Below are 16,383 nucleotides of genomic sequence, written 5' to 3' on the forward strand. Positions count from 1 at the left end.
TAGGTGCACAAAAATAATGGATGGGCTTGCTTAAGGCAAACATAAACTTTTGCTAAAGAAGTTATATTCCTGGGCCGTGACTACCCAGAAAGATCTGCCCAGTTAGGAATTTATGGTCAGATCACCATGTGAAGTTACTTTCAGTTAGTTTTATTATAGCACCCCCTCTTTGTCCACAGAAAAAACCCAACCATTTTTAGAAAGACTGTTAACTCAAATTTTCTGAATGTATACACATATATGGTCTTTTAATGTGAAAAATTTTTGGCTTTCTGTTCTTATGATTACAGGAAGCATATGTGCTTCATTTCTTACCCAAAGCTACCAACTGCCAGTTCTTGATACAATGTTTATCAGAAAGAAATATCGAGGCAAAGATTTTGGGCTTCATATGCTGGAGGACTTTGTTGATTCCTTTACAGAAGATGCGCTTGGCTTGCGGTATCCACTGTCCTCTCTCATGTACACAGGTAAATAGATTAAGTTTTAAAATGTTAAACTTGTCTCAGTGTCACTTATGACTTGTTTCTGCAGAATATTTTAAATGTGCATATGTCAATATTAAATAAATTTGTATTCTTTGGCACCTTAGGGCTTAATTTTGCAAATGTGTCCTTACCTCATGTATATGGCATTTTGGGGAGTGTGGTAGCTTTTTAAAAAAATGGAAATATAAGTCACATACCAGAAAACTCACCTCTTAAAGTTTACAATTCAGTGGGTTTTTAGTATAGTCATAGCTGTGTAACCATAACCACTATCTAATTTCTCATCCCAAAAAGAAATTGTGCACCAATTAATAGTCATTCCCCCATTCCTCTATCTCTAGCAACCTCTAATGTATTTTCTGTCTCATTGGATTTATCTATTCTGGACATTTCATATAAATGGAAACGTGATATGATTGTATTATAAGCCCTTTGTGTCTAGCTTCTTTCATTTTGCATAAATGTTTTCAAGATTTATTTATGTTGTAGCATGAATCAGTGCTTCTTACCTTTTTATGGTTGAAAAACATTCCATTGTATGGATATGCCACATTTTATTTATTGTTAGTTGATGGACTTTTGAGTTGTTTCTATTATACATTTTAGCTATTATTAATAATGCTGCTGTGAACATTTGTGTAGTTTTGTGTGGATATTTCTCTTGTTTATATATCTAGGTGTGGATGGAATTGTTGGGTCATATGACTCTGTTTAACCTTTTGAGAAACTGTCAAAGTGTTTTCCAAAGCAACTGCACCATTTTACATTCCCAAAAACAGTGTATGAGGGTTATGATTTCTTCACATCCTCACCAACACTTGTTATCTACCTTTTTTATTATAACCATCCTAATGGGTGTGAAGTGGCATCTTGTAGTTTTGACTTGCATTTGATGTTGAACATCTTTTCATGTGCTTATTGGCATTAGTATGTCTTCTTTGGAGAAATGTCTAGATTATTTGATGATTTTTTCCTCTGGGTTATTTGCCTGTGGTAACTTTTTAAATTAAAAAAAAAAACAAATGGTAAATTTCAGATATACAAAAAGGTATAAAAAGTGAAGTAACAAATACTTCTGTATCACCAGCAATATCATCCATGAAATAGGTTATTTACAACATAGTTGTACTCCTACTCAATTAACTTACCAGTTCTATGAAATAAGTGCTGTTTTCAATTTGGCTTTTGTTTTTGTCATGCATTTCTTGGACTTTTAATACATATGTATATATTCTCTAACAATATGTGATATTTTAAAACTATATTAATGATACTGGTACTGTATGATTAATACTGTATGTATTAATGATAATGGTACTGTATGAATTTTTCAGCAGTTTACTTTCTTTACTCATCTTTATATTTATGAGATTCATTAATGTGGATTCACATAGCTCTATTTATTCATTTTCACTGCTGTTTAGTATTCCATTGTATGGTTATACACGTGGTGATGTTTTAAAAACTGTTAGTGGATTTATATTTGCATTTATGTAAAGTCCATACAACTACATTTTTCTTAATGAAGTAATATTTAATCCTAGAAAGTAATTTATTTGAAAACTTTTATAAAATATAACTTACCATAAATATTAGTCTAATATAAGATGTTTATTTCCACAGAAAAAACATTTTAGTTCTAAGTTTTCTCCCTCTTTTCAGTGTAAGAAAATCTAGAAACCAAGAACCAAGTGTTGTGTGCCCATCTTGAGTCATAGTTTCTTTCTAGACCCAATACATAAGAATGGAATGAACCTGTATACCCTTGGATAATCTGAAAATAGATTTTCCCCTTAAAGTTTAATTATTGTTTTACTAAATTTGGGGAAGAATGCAAACACATCCACTGTAGGAAGAATCTCTTAATACTTTTCTAGGAGGCTAATGATAAATAACTTGAAAGGCAAATGAATTACAGTTGCATGTCAGCTAATCTCTGTCTTTGTTTGCATAAAGTTTTGAACTCTTCTCCTTCAGTTTAGACGGATTCCCTGAGAGTGATTTATTGATGATGTTTGTGTAGTTTTGAGAATAAGACTCTTTGAAAAATGAAAATAAAGGAATATATTGAGATAGAAATTTTTAGACAATGTGACTTCTCCATCATTTTCTGTTTTTTGCTCTTCTTACCGCTTCACTATGATGCTTATTATATTTGAAGGACCTGGATTTCCATTTGATTTTCTCTTTCAACTTAATTAATAGTTCCTTGGTATTGGTATATGTCCAATAGTTCTTTGATGACTTGTTTCCATGAATATTTTTTAATGTTTTAGGAAAGAGTATAGTGTTTTATATTGTAAGGTGTTTTTTTTTTTAAAAAAAAAGAAATAACTTGTTCAATTCCACAAATAGGTGATGAGTTCCAAAATACGTTTGGGTTTGGTCTCAAGCTAGAGTAGATGATTAGTTAACTATGGGAAATTGATTTACACAGTACTATGTCATGTACACCTAGAGATCTGGAATAAATAAGGTCTCGTGAATCTTTTACCCATTTGGAGTCCATCTTGGTGTGTATCATGAGGTACAGATCCAAGTTTCTTTTTTCTGATAGGTATCTATGTGGCTGCCTTGGTATCATTTATTGAATAATTTTTCTTCTTTGCACTGATGTGCATTTGCATCTATATAGGGTCAGCAGTGGTCCACTGGCCTGTTAACTCTTTCGGTAAATGAAATTTTAGTGGAACACAGCCATACTCATTCATGTACTTATTGTCTATGGCTTCTTTTGCAGTAAAATGTCAAAGTTGGTTAGTTACGACAGTGACCATATGGCCTCCAAGCATATAATATTTATTATCTGTACCTTTAAGAAAAAGTTTGCTAACCCATAATGTAGATCATACATTAAATTCGTGTGTATATGTATTTGTATATACTTCTCATCTTACTTATTTCTATTAATCATTTAAGTTACAGTACCTCACTGTTTTATTTATTTTAGCTTTTGATTGTTTGGAGAGACAAGTCTTCTTTTCCCTCATTCAATATTTCTGATATTGTTTGTTTATTTTCTGGTATGGACTTCAGAATCCACTTTCTAGATTGATTTTTTTTCTATCCAACAGTATGATAATTGTATGTATCTTATGTAGAATTATACGGTTTTGCCCAAATCAGTTAGCATTTACATTTTCTCCATACAGTTCTTAAAAAGTTAACTGAGGAAAGGGTGTGTTTTCAGGAATTTTATTTTTTTGTTGCTATTGTAAATGTGTGTTCTTCCATTATTTCTCTAACTGGTGGTTAATTATATACATGAAGGGTATTGATTTATATATATGTGTATATATTAATTAATTTTATTAATTAATATAATCAATATAATTAATATATTTAATAATTATTATATATAATTAATATATTTAATAATATATTTAATAATTATATTAATATAATTAATATAATTAGTATATATATTAATTTCATACCCATCCACATCAGTAAATTTGTAATAAGTCTATAATTAATTTTCTTGAGTTTCACAGAGTCTACTTCTTTGTTAGGGCCCAGACTGAAAGCCTTGCTTGATTTCTGCCCAACAAAAATTTATCTTTCCTTATCTAAATCTTGTGGTGCTCTACCTGTAGTGCTCTTATGCTACTTACCTACTTTCTACCTTATATTCTATTTCTTTAGATATTCCCCAATACTAAATGTCTCCAAAACTATTTTAATGTCTTAGTGCTGCATTTAAAATATCAGGAAGTGAAAGAAGTCTCCAAAACTTGTTGAGGAAGAAATAGCCAATCTGTGTAGTCGATGGGTGTTCTTTTATTTGTCATTCACCACTATCTATACCCAAAACTTTTTTGTTGGCACATAATGTTCTGTATCACTTAGCTGAATGGTATAAGAGTAGGGTTTCTCTTTTTCTGACCATGACACTCTGGCTAGACACATCTGAATTAAAACCTTCAGCTCTAGTCACCTTTTGTAAAGTACTCCCTTTGGACCTCAGATACGTAAGGCATTCTCTACTATTTCAGTCATTTTAATTCAGACAAAGGACTCAGTTTGGCCTGTGTGTTGTGTTGGTTTTCTCCAACTTCTCCCTTCTAATAGGTATGAAAACTAAAACCAGAAATTGTGAGAAATAGTTTCAAACATGCAGGTTAAAAAAATAAAAGAATAGTATCCTTGTTGTGTCCATGTATCCTGTGACAAGATTAACAAATGTTAAGATTTCACCATATTTGTTTTCATTTATTTTTAGGGAGAACTAAATAAAACATTGTAGATAACAATTAATGTTCTCTTTAGAGCCCTTCCTAATTCCATTCTCTTTTCTTCCTACCTGTCCAGAGATAATTATGTTCTTGAAATTGGTGTATGGCCTTCCTGCCCATGGTTTCAAACTTACCGCTGTGTCCATAAACACTAGAAAGCATTATTTTGTGTGCTGTTTTTATTTTAAATCTTTTAAACAGCTTTTTTTGTAGTAAAATATATGTAATATACTATTTATCATTCACCGCTATCTATACCCAAAACTTTTTCATTATCCGCAACATAAACTCTGTACCCTTTAAACAATAACTTCCCCTTTCTACCCTTCCCCCATTTTCTGGTAACTTTTTTTTCTGCTCTCTGTCTCAATGAATTTGCCTATTGCAGGTACCTTATATAAGTGGAATTATACAGTATTTGTCATTCTGTGTCTGTCTTATTTCATTTAGCTTAGTGTTTAAAGTCCATTCATGTTGTAGCATATATCAAAATTTCATTCCTTTTTATGGCTGAGAAGATTTTTATTGTGCACATAAAAATTGGACAATAAAGTGCACATAAAGGTTGGACATTTAAGTTCGCGAACTCATCCTAGAAAAAGTGCTACATACCTCATTGCTGAATATCACTACGGTCACCTTCAGAGTACTCCCCTTGGGAAGCTATGCACTGACGCCAGCGCTTAGTCCACCCTTCAAAGCAATTTTAGAACTCTTTTTCTGGAATGGCTATCAGTGCTGTCGTTGTATTACCCTTGATGTCCTGAATGTCATCAAAACGTCTTCCTTTCAATATTTCCTTTAATCTTCGGGTAAAGAAAGAAGTCATTGGGGGCCAGATCAGGTGAGTAGGGAGGGTGTTCCAATACAGTTATTTGTTTACTGGCTAAAAACTCCCCCACAGACAGTGCCGTTGAGCTGGTGCATTGTCATGATGCAAGAGCATGAATTGCTGGTGAAAAGTTCAGGTTGTCTAGCTTTTTCACGCAGCCTTTTCAGCACTTCCAAAATGTAAACTTGATTAACTGTCCAGTTGGTACAAATTCATAGTGAAAATCCCTCTGATATCAAAATAGGTCAGCAACAGCGTTGCAACAAGTTCGTGAACTTAATTGTCAAACCGTGTATGTATAAATCATTAGGGATATACCTAGAAGTAGAGTTAGATAATAAAATATGTCTTTTCAACTTTACTAATTATTGCAAAATTGTTCTCACACCAGCAGAGTGTGGGATTTTCCATTTCCCGTGTTCTTCTGATAATTGTTATTACCTGACAGGTGTGGAAATGGTATCTTGTTTATTCATTTTATATTTCCTTGGCAGGTAGTGAGGTCAGTCATTTTTATCTTTGTTAAGGGACCATTCAAGTTTAATTATGTGTGAATTTCCCATCTATTGCCTCAGTCATTTGGGGGGTGGGAGGGTATTGTGTCTTTCTAATGCAGTTTTAGGAATTTCTTATGTGCTTGCAATACTAATCCTTTGTTTTATTTTGAATATCTCCTAATCTGTGTCTTCATGGTATCTTTTTAACATAAACTATACAATTCAATACAGCAGCCGCTAATATAAATTAGATACATGTGTAAGTTAATTATAATTAAATAAAATTATAAATCCAATTCCTTAGTAGCCACACGTGGCTAGTGGCTACTGTATCGGACTATGCTGCTGTAAGGCATTTCCATCATCATAGAAAGTTCAATTGCATAGTCCTGATAGAGAAAGTTTTAGACTTTAACAATCAGGCCTATCATAATATTTCATTATAGATTGTGATTTTTGTATCTTTTATAAGAAATCCTTCAGTACTCTAATGTTCTAGAGGTATATTCTCTGTTTTCTTTTAAACATTTTGTTTTTCATAATAGGTCTTAGAATCCATCTAGAATTTATTTTTATGAATAATGTTGATGTGAGGTCAAGATCTGACTTTATTTTTTTCTATATAAATTGTTATTCTAGTACCATTATTTTAGTAGTTTATTCATTCTGTGCTGAAATAAATGCCTCCTGCGTTACTGTATATGCCAAGTTTTTAATGTATGTGTGGTTCTTTCTTGGTGGATTTACTTTTTTTCTGGTATTTAATTTTTCTTCTTTCTTCACTTCCTCCTCTTTCTTCTCTGCCTCTTCCATATCCTTATATAAGTGTCAGGTTGTTTTAGTTACTGTGCCTTTTTGATGATCCTTGATATCTGCTAGGCTAAGCCCTCATTTTTTCCTTTAAAATTTGCCTCAATATTCTTTCTTAACCCTTTGTTTTTGCATTTTGAACTTGGAATCGAGTTTTGTCAAGTTCTGTTAAAGAGAAACTCTGCTGGGGTTTTGTTTAGAATTGCATGGAATTTATAAAAAATTTTGGTGAAAATTGGTGTTTTTATATTATTGAGTCTAACAATTCTTTTATTCAGTTCTTCTTTTATGTCCCTCAGTAATAATTTTCTCTTTAAAAGTGAAGCACATCTTTTGTTAGGATTTTTATTGCTTTGTCATGTTAAAACTCTAATATGGAATTTTATTTAGGATATTTATTTGTAAATGAGACTGGTGTATACTTTTCTTGAGTTGTGTTGGTGTTTTTGGTATCAAAGTTATGCTAGCCCATTAAGGGAGTTGGGCAGCTTTCCCTCTTCTTTCTGTTTTCTAAAACAGTTGATATTTGGGATTTCTAGAAAATTCTAAATGTGTTTTTCAGCTTGCAAGCAATACTTTGAAAAGTATCCGGGAGACCATGAACTCCTTTGGGAAGTTGAAGGTGTTGGACACTGGTGCCAGCGAACACCAGTCACCAAAGCGTTACAGAGAGAAACACATAAAGTTACAGGTAAGAATGTTTACAGTTTGAACACGTGTCCAGCTTAAAAGTAGCAGTTTCTGATGATGGTTGTATCTTACAGTCCACAGTAGTGTATGTATTACAATATGTATTACAAACACTACCGTGTTTCCCTGAAAATAAGACCTAACCAGAAAATAAGCCCTAGCATGATTTTTCAGGAGGACATCCCCTAAACATAAGCCATAATGCATCTTTTGGAGCAAAAGTTAATATAAGACCCGGTCTTATTTTCGGGGAAACATGGTAGTAACAGACCTTATTTTCTAAAGTTTGATTCTTTGTTATGTGTTATCATTTGAAGAAGAATAGCCCAGCAGAATGTAACATACAGTAGGAATTGGTGAGTAAGAAACAAACAGTTTACCAAAACAGCATAAAATAGCCATCAGGGGATCAAAGATAGTCCTCAATTTCATGCATCTCGCCTCAAAGTTACAAAATACAAATAGCTATTTATGACTTTATAATTGCAAGGTTTCATTATAAGGTATTGGTGAAGCAGATGTCCCATACCTAAAATTTCAGTACCCTTCTGTTCGGGCTGCTTTCCAGGGTTTTTGTGAAAATCAGAACAGTGTTGTAATTAAAACCAAATACTGATTGGCTTACAATTTTTAAAATTCTTCTACATACAGCAGTTACTCCAAATGAAGCTAGAAGACCTATGTCTGGAGAATATAGTCTGGCATCTGTTCCAGGTTATGAAGCAGGAACTGAAGACAATCAATCTAGTGAGATGCAGTTAACTGTAGGTAGCCTGTATTGTTATTGTAGGAAATAATTTTTCTATTACTTTAAAATAGATTCAGTTAATATTTAATTTTTTTAATGTTATAGTTCATTCAACAATATGTTTAATTTATGTAATTTCTGCTGTATTAGTTTTCTTGGCATTTTCTGTTCATTGGTTGCTCAGGATTTATTTTTTGAAAAATAATTTAGAATACACATAAAATAATATAAAAGAAAATAAAAATCTGTAGTCCCAGTACTTCAGATATAGCAACTGTTAACATTTTGTATACGTACTTAATACATATTATAAAACATGTATCTGCATGCAGTTTATTTTTGTTTTATGCTGCTTCTAACTGCTTTTCTCCCATTAATGTACTATTTTAAGCATTTCTCCATGGCATTACTGTTTTAAAACATAACTGTTAATAAGTAGCACACTAATTCTATGTATTAATAAGTATCATCGATTTCCTTAGCATATTGTACTTAAATATTTTACATTTGTAAATGGCCCAACAGTGAACACATTTATACATGCATCTGTGTGCACATGTAATTATTTCCTTGCACAGGTAAATTTTTAGAAGTGGTATTAGTAGTAGGCCAAAGGTTATAAAGTTATTGTGGAAAGTTTGAGGCTAAGTTTTAATAAATGTGTGCTAGGTCTTTGTAGAATGAAATGTACTCTGCAAATACTAGGTAAACTGAAAGTGGAAGGACAGGTCCCATTACTGAACTCCAGAGGACTTACTAGGTACTTTTCTAGAATTTACTTGATATTACTTAAAATATAGGTCCATTGATGGGATTCTAGAAGTCTATTTTTGTGCATTGTTTTGTTGTGATTGTGTTTATGACAGTTATATTTGTTTTGCACATGGGTATTTGAATATATTTTTAGCAAGTGTTGAGTAAGTCTACGTAAATGCATGTGCATTTCCGCAGACAAGTGCTTCGGGGAATTATTTGTGCCTCTTATTTCCTGTCTTAATTAGCATGACTTTTGACTATTTGCGAAATTTTGAAACATTTTTAAGGATAATATAAATAATATAATAACCATATGTAAGTAAGAGTTTTTTATTTTATTGATGAATAGTAAGTAAAAAAGTGCTATTTGCAAACTGTTTTGAAAGATTTTCTTTGACACTAAATGAAGTAGATCCACAGGTAGAAAAAATAACCTAAAACGTTTGGTTTTAATCTGTATTTCTATTTTAGATTGATTCTTTAAAAGATGCCTTCGCAAGCACATCTGAAGGTAAGAAATTCAGCTGATCTATCAGTAAGTGTTTGAGACACTTAGAATTAGGTGTGTGTGTGTGTGTGTGTGTGTGTGTGTGTGTGTGTGTGTGTGTGTTAGAGTAAGTGAAGGCTTAGACAGCTCTGAAGTCTAGATCTGTGTTCCAATGCCACCACTGCCACTGATTTTGCTGTGTGAATAAACTGTTATACCTCTCTTTTCCTCATTTCCTTATCTGCAAAATAGGGCCAGTAACATCTACCTTGTATATTTTCCAAGATTATTAGGTGAGAATATAAATGAAAATACAAAAACACTTTGCAGAGCTTAAGGTAACAAAATTGAATATTGATCAAGTTATCTCATACTTTAGAAAAAGATACTGACATTATTTCTAAGTCTGATGTGAGAGAAAGGAAGTGTGTAATGATGGAAATATACATAGGATGCCAAAAAAAGTATACACATTTTAAGAAAGGAAAAAATTATTAAAATTGTTATACTCAATATATACTGATAGCAAAAGATAAATACAAGTGACACATTAGACTTCTGCAATTACAAGAGGTGCTCAAAGTGGTTACCATCAGTGTCCAGACACTTCTCATTATGGTGAACTACTGCTTGAGCAGCGTTGACCAAAGTGTCCACTTGTATGCATTTTATTGGCACCCTGGTATGTAAACTAGCATAGTAATTACATTTCTGTGTATTTTAATAGGCAATCCTTTGAATACATAATCAATTGATTGTAGTTTTGCTGTTTTTTTTTCAGGTCATGATAAAACACCTGTTTCCACTCGTACTCGAAGTAGTCATCTTAAGCGGCCAAAGATTGGAAAGCGGTTTCAGGATTCTGAATTTAGTAGTTCTCAAGGGGAAGATGAAAAGACTCCCCAGACTTCACCTACAACTTTAGTGAACAAGTAAAGTATTGTTTATTTTACTCTTATTAGTTTGTTTATTCTTACTTTTATATTAGTATTTAAGGTGGAGGCTATTTGTGTAGCAAATGGCTTTGGTATAGAAGTTTGTATTTGAATTCTCCTACAAAATTATTGATTGCACTTACCAGTGATAAGTGTCACTTTGACAGTGTTGTAGGGAGAAGTTGCTGGTATGAGAGTGGAATAAACTCATGATTTAATCTCTCAAGTGTGAAAATCCAGAACATTCAACTGATTATATTATCCCAGATGAGGCATTATCACCAACTTTGAATTTGACAGTAGATGTAATTTTAGTAATGCTGAGGTATAGTCCATTTAAAAACCCCTTAATTTTACTTTATAACTGATTCATTTTATTGAGTTATTGGATATAACGTAAATTAGTGATAACCATAAATGATTCAGTCAATCCTCCAGGGTCTTAATCATCAGAACACTTGGGTCAAAACTTTATCCTCTTTTTCTTTGAATCTTAAAGCAAGATTTAAAATTTTATGGTAAAATTTACTTTTGCTCTCGTAGTCCTACCAACTGTTCTTGAGTCAACCATTCATAGTTTTGCTCTTTTAGCTGTGAAATTATTTTACTCAGGTAAAGAATTCTGTAGCTTTGCTAATTTCATTATGTAAATAATTTTGCATTGGGGTAATTAAGTATGTAAAGTTTTATTTTGGTGAAAAATTCATCATGTTAAAGGCAAATATAAGTAAATATTTAAATCTAGTAATTCGTGAAAAGAATCAGAGTTCAGATAATTATGGGTTTCTTACTGAGGAACATTTTGACGTAATCTGCTTTTTAGGGGGGAATATAACAATGCGTTTTAAATTGAACATCCCAGAATTAGGTGGAATTTCGTTTGCTTTTCAGAAACAGAACAGTAACAGTGAGACTAAATGCCTGAATGCTTACTCAGACACTATGCAGAACAAAACTTCATCTTTGCATAGTGATTTCTAATACACGTATCTGTGTGTGACACAGGTTAAGAGTACTGCAAGATAGATTGTGATGGTATAATGACAGAAGTGCAGAATGCTGCAGGTGCAGAGCAGTGTGTGACTGGTTCTAACTAAGGGGATGGAGAGATTTGTCATTTAGGTTAGGGCTTCAAAGATAAGTAGAAACTTAACAAGCATAGTTGGGACAGAAGACTTTCTACTTCGGTAGTCCATAAACTAGGGTTGGTCCATAGGCCAAATCTGGCCCACACCTATTGATGTAAATAAAATTTTATTGTAACACATCCATGCTCATTAGTTTATGTTTACTATGGTTGCTTTTGTGTACAGTGGCAGAGTTGAGTAGTTGGTCAGAGATCACATGGCCCACAAAACCTAAAGGAGAAGTTTGCTGACCCCTGATCTACACCTGGGCTGTCCAAAGAATTTTCTGCGATGAAAGAAATGTTCTGTGTCTCCCCTGCCCAATGTGGCAGCCACTACCCAGGGTCCCATTGAGCTAGTACAACTGGTGAACTGAATTTTTAATTTCATTTCATTTTAATTAACGTAAATAGTGACGTGTCTTGTGGTCACCGTATTGTACTGTGCAGATGTAGACTACAGGAATAACATGAACAAAGGCACAATGCTGCTAGGAGGAATGTCGCTAAGCATAACTGATACGTAAGCTAAGTGGTAGCATCTAGTAGGAGATAAAAATGTAAGGGTCTGGTCACGGTAGGCTTTGGAAGGAGGTACACTTTATTCTATAAGCCATAGCAAACCATCATAATTCTCTGAGCTGGGCTGTCAGTTACAGATATGTACTCGTATGTTAGAAACATAACTCTGAAAACCTTACTGAAGAATGTATGTACTGCAGGTCTGAAGATGAGTTGGGAAGAAGTTACAGTGGTATTTCCCCAGAAGGAATTGGGGCCTGAAAATGGGAATAGAAGGTTAGGGATATGTTTGAAAGGAATTTCAGGTAGAACTAAACCATATTATTTATGGTCCAAACTGATGTTTTTGAGAATGAAAGGGGTATTATTAATATGCCAGAGCTGGGATAAAAGTTGTAAACTGTACTGTCCCAGGTAAACTGGGATGTATGGTCATTCTAGTAGCGTAAGATTCAATCAAAAATGGATAGAATAAAAGAAAGGGCTAGTTTATGTGATTGAAAAGATGGTGATGTTATTAATTGAACTGGAGAACAAGGTAGGAAAGAGAACAAATTTGTAAGAAGACGAAGAGGTTGGTTTTGGACGTGGAAAATTGAAGTCATTGACTGAACAACACTTAATTGTTCATTCTCTGAAGTGTTACTTTATTAATAGGTTCCTGAAATTTTATATTCATCCTTGAAAAACAAGTAAGAATGGTCTTCTTTTGTGTTTTGTAGATTGGAGTCTACTGCACACACATCAGAGAGCTCAGAAGAATTTCTGGAAGAAGAACATGAGCAGAGTGTGATTGAATTTGAGAACGGAAGTAGTGATAAAGATACTCGTTCAGCATTAGAAACTCAGCCTTCCCAGGAGAAGCAAGATGGTGAGAAGGTATGAGATTCCTTACTAAGTATAATGAATGGATATAAACTAAATTTTAACTTTCTTAATCATATATTGTTAAATATACCAATATACTCTAGAGTCTTAGTAGAAATTGTGTTTAAATATTAAAAAGCGTATACCTGTATTTATCGAGGTTAGGTACTGGAGTTGGGAAGGGATAAAGTTACACGTATCATTTTATATTTCAAACTGATTTTTTAAAAGTTTGATTCACAGCAAAGATGAAAAAGAGGATGTTTAGGTAGTACGGTACCTCAGTACATTTAAAACAAATTAATTTTGGAATTAAACATACTTAAGTGATACAAATGACGTCTACATTATAGAACCAGTTAGAATGCCTTAAGGTCTAACAGGCCCTCAATTGTACCCCTAGTTTGGTTAGAAGGATAGGAATGAGTTAGCCAGAAAAAAATATTTATGTATTTATATAATTGACAATAGTTGATTTACAAGTTCCTGGAAAAATAACCAAATTCATTTTTTTAACACTAAAAAGCAAATAGGAAAGTCCTTTGTGACTAAGTAAACTCTTTATCTGGCTTGATTTCTGCAGCTCCTCAAGTATTTATCCTTATCTTCTTTTTTCTTTATTTTTTTCCTGTGCTTATCTTTAATATCTGTAATCTTTTTCTCGCTACAGATTCCTTGTTTCTTCTTTCATGTGCTTAAGTTTCTTTAAAAACTCTTCACCTGCTTGCCAAGTCCAGGCAACAGCTGAACAGTGAAACTGTATTACCAGTTTTATTTTCTTAAACAAATTTAGCTTCCTTTACTTATTGGAACTATGTTTTTGAATAGCATTTGTTTTTATTGTAGAAAAATGGGAAAATAAAAGCACATATTTAAAAAAGTGATTTATGTGCACCTAGATGTGTAGGGGGGTATATATTTTTGTGTTTTTGTCTTTTGAAAATTTAATGTCATGCTTAATACATAACTTCATGTAACTGGTTTCATTTGTCCACATTACACCAACACATGTCATTTAATTCCAGTGGATTTCCTTACCTAGACTGATGACTTCCTCTTTCTCAAGATTTTCTAGTCCCCTGGTTTTCTAACATTACTGTATTTTGGTTTCTTGGTTTTCCTATCTCTGAAGTTTTGTTTTGGTTTTATTTATTTAGTTTTTGACTTTTCTATTCTGCTTTATCCGTGGACATTCTAAAAGACTCAATTCTTCACTTTCTGCTCTTTGATTCATGCTCTCTCTTTTGAAAATGCATCCAATCTTATGGCTTAACAATCATCTCTATGGGGAGGACCAGTAACTCTGGACTTTGAGTATTTATCCAAATTGTAGTCCCATGGTGTTAACTTGCCTTCTAAATATTTCTGTTTATACAGATGTCTCTTATCTTCGTAAAGTCAACCTAATTTCTATTCTTTTTCATCACTTCTGTATTGAGCCTTTTTTCTTCTTTCATTCTGTTCCCAAAACTAAAACTTGTAGGACTGAGTTTTTCTCTTCTGTTGCCTTTCACTTTTAGTTACTAAAATTCTATTTTTTTAAGCTTTTGTATATCTTTCTCGTTTTTTTCCTTTTAACATTTTTTGTACCCTAGTTGGTCCTTTTATGAGTTTTATTATAATTACCTTCTGTGTCCAATTTATTCTGTATACTATCTGGCCAGATTAATTTTTCTAAGTCCCTGATTTCAATATCCCTATAGAAAACTTCTGTTATATGATTTCAGAGGTTCTTTATAATTCAGCTAAATCTGTTTCTGAACACTTGAGTGCATCAGTTTTCTAATTTTTAAAATGGTAAAAAATGCCCTCTAATTCTTAGACTGTCACTAGTGTTAAGTAGAAATATTAGACATTAAATAGAAGTGTTGTAAATTGATAAACACTACAAAGAAGAGTTTCAGAAATTGGAGGGTTTGTGTTATCAGATTGTTTTTTCATCCATTTTAATGTGATGTAAGAAGCAGGATTCTTCAAAAATGACCCTGGCTTGACTGGACAATGAGCTAACTCAGATTGGGTGCTCTCTTCTCTAGCAAGGAGCTGTACCCAAACTCAGCTTCCCACAAGACTGCTAGTGTTTCCTCCCCCTGGCAGGGCAAACTGTAACTTCCCATAGGTTCCAAAGATTCCAAGTGCTGAACAGATGCTGTTCTGTAAAGAAGTGGCACCAAATCTAGACTCTCTCAGGTACCTTTTTACTGAAAAGGTTCCTCCCATGATTGCCCTATAAGAAGAAAGAGCAGGAAGGCGCAGGGTCTCATTACTGACTCTCAGATCTACACTGTCCACAGTGCATTCTGGTCCTGTCCTCTCTCTCCATGAGTACAGGGGAAATTTGGAGTACTTAGGAATTCTCTTCTTTTACTGGCCCTGCCTCGTAAGTTTGTCCTTTCTTCCAGTAAGACTGTTCCTTAACCCAAGCCCATAATGTGGTAGAATTTACCGAGTCCTGGTGCATGAAAGGGAGGGCCTGAGAATGGAACCACCTTGCATGACAAATAAGTTAGTCTGGTAATTGTGTCCTATTTTTTCCCCCAACGGTGCAGGAATCTGAATTAGAGCCTATGAATGGTGAGATAATGGATGATAATCTTAAGACCCCGCTTATAACTGAAGAGGAAGACTCCTCTAATGAAGTTTTAGATGAAGAATTAAAATTGCAGTCTTTTAATTCCAGTGAAGACTCTACAAATCTTGTTCCATTGGTGGTAGAATCTTCAAAACCACCTGAGACTCTTGCACAGGATAAGGTAACAGGGAAATAACTCAATTTTTTATAGTTAAAATGTTCCAATGTTGGTGACATGGCAGGGGCAATGTAGTGTATATATTTTTCTCCACCTTACCATGTACACAGCCCTTTAGGAAAATTACATTTTATACTAGATTTAATATTTTAAGAAAATGCAATCAGTAGTATTCCAGGAATTCAAATCTTTGTAACCTTATTCATTCTTTTCTGATTTATGGTAACAAAATGAGTTTTTGTAGATTTAGGGAAATGCTTAGAAAAATGGATAAAAGATTATTTACCAAATGTTTAGTACCTATTTCTTACACAGTTTATTTTAATCAGGAGACAGATTAGTGGGAAAAACTTGGAATATTTGGAAAGAAATTTAATTTTTTCTTTTGCGTATTCAAATATAAGGCTAAAAAATCTATTGGATAGCATTACTTTATTAGTATCTCACATAAATACATGAATAAAATTTCCATTGTCCTCACATCTAATAAAAACCATAGTCAAACTTAGTGGGGTGGCACAGTGTTAAGTCCCAAGGGACTCTTGGTTCTGGCCCCAGTAACACCAAGAAAGTAAAAACTTTGAATTGATTCATGGTTTTGAAGAATCTTGATAATGAAGTTTAAAATATCTTAAGTACT

General features: G+C 33.2%; 1 protein-coding gene across 7 annotated transcripts in view; it reads left to right on the plus strand.

The window, feature by feature from the left end:
- The window catches only part of FAM169A (family with sequence similarity 169 member A), a 125,968-nt gene that overhangs the window by 105,340 nt on the left and 4,245 nt on the right, over window positions 1–16,383 (plus strand). For all 7 annotated transcript variants that reach the window (XM_081053455.1, XM_081053453.1, XM_081053458.1 and 4 more), the window contains 7 exons: window positions 291–470; window positions 7,425–7,553; window positions 8,204–8,316; window positions 9,528–9,567; window positions 10,325–10,475; window positions 12,849–13,005; window positions 15,543–15,746. In XM_081053455.1, coding sequence (XP_080909581.1) covers window positions 291–470; window positions 7,425–7,553; window positions 8,204–8,316; window positions 9,528–9,567; window positions 10,325–10,475; window positions 12,849–13,005; window positions 15,543–15,746 — 974 coding nt within the window. The remainder of the gene's footprint in view (window positions 1–290; window positions 471–7,424; window positions 7,554–8,203; window positions 8,317–9,527; window positions 9,568–10,324; window positions 10,476–12,848; window positions 13,006–15,542; window positions 15,747–16,383) is intronic.

This window comes from Rhinolophus hipposideros (genome assembly GCF_964194185.1).
Source record: "Rhinolophus hipposideros genome assembly, chromosome: 7".
Lineage (NCBI taxonomy): Eukaryota > Metazoa > Chordata > Mammalia > Chiroptera > Rhinolophidae > Rhinolophus > Rhinolophus hipposideros.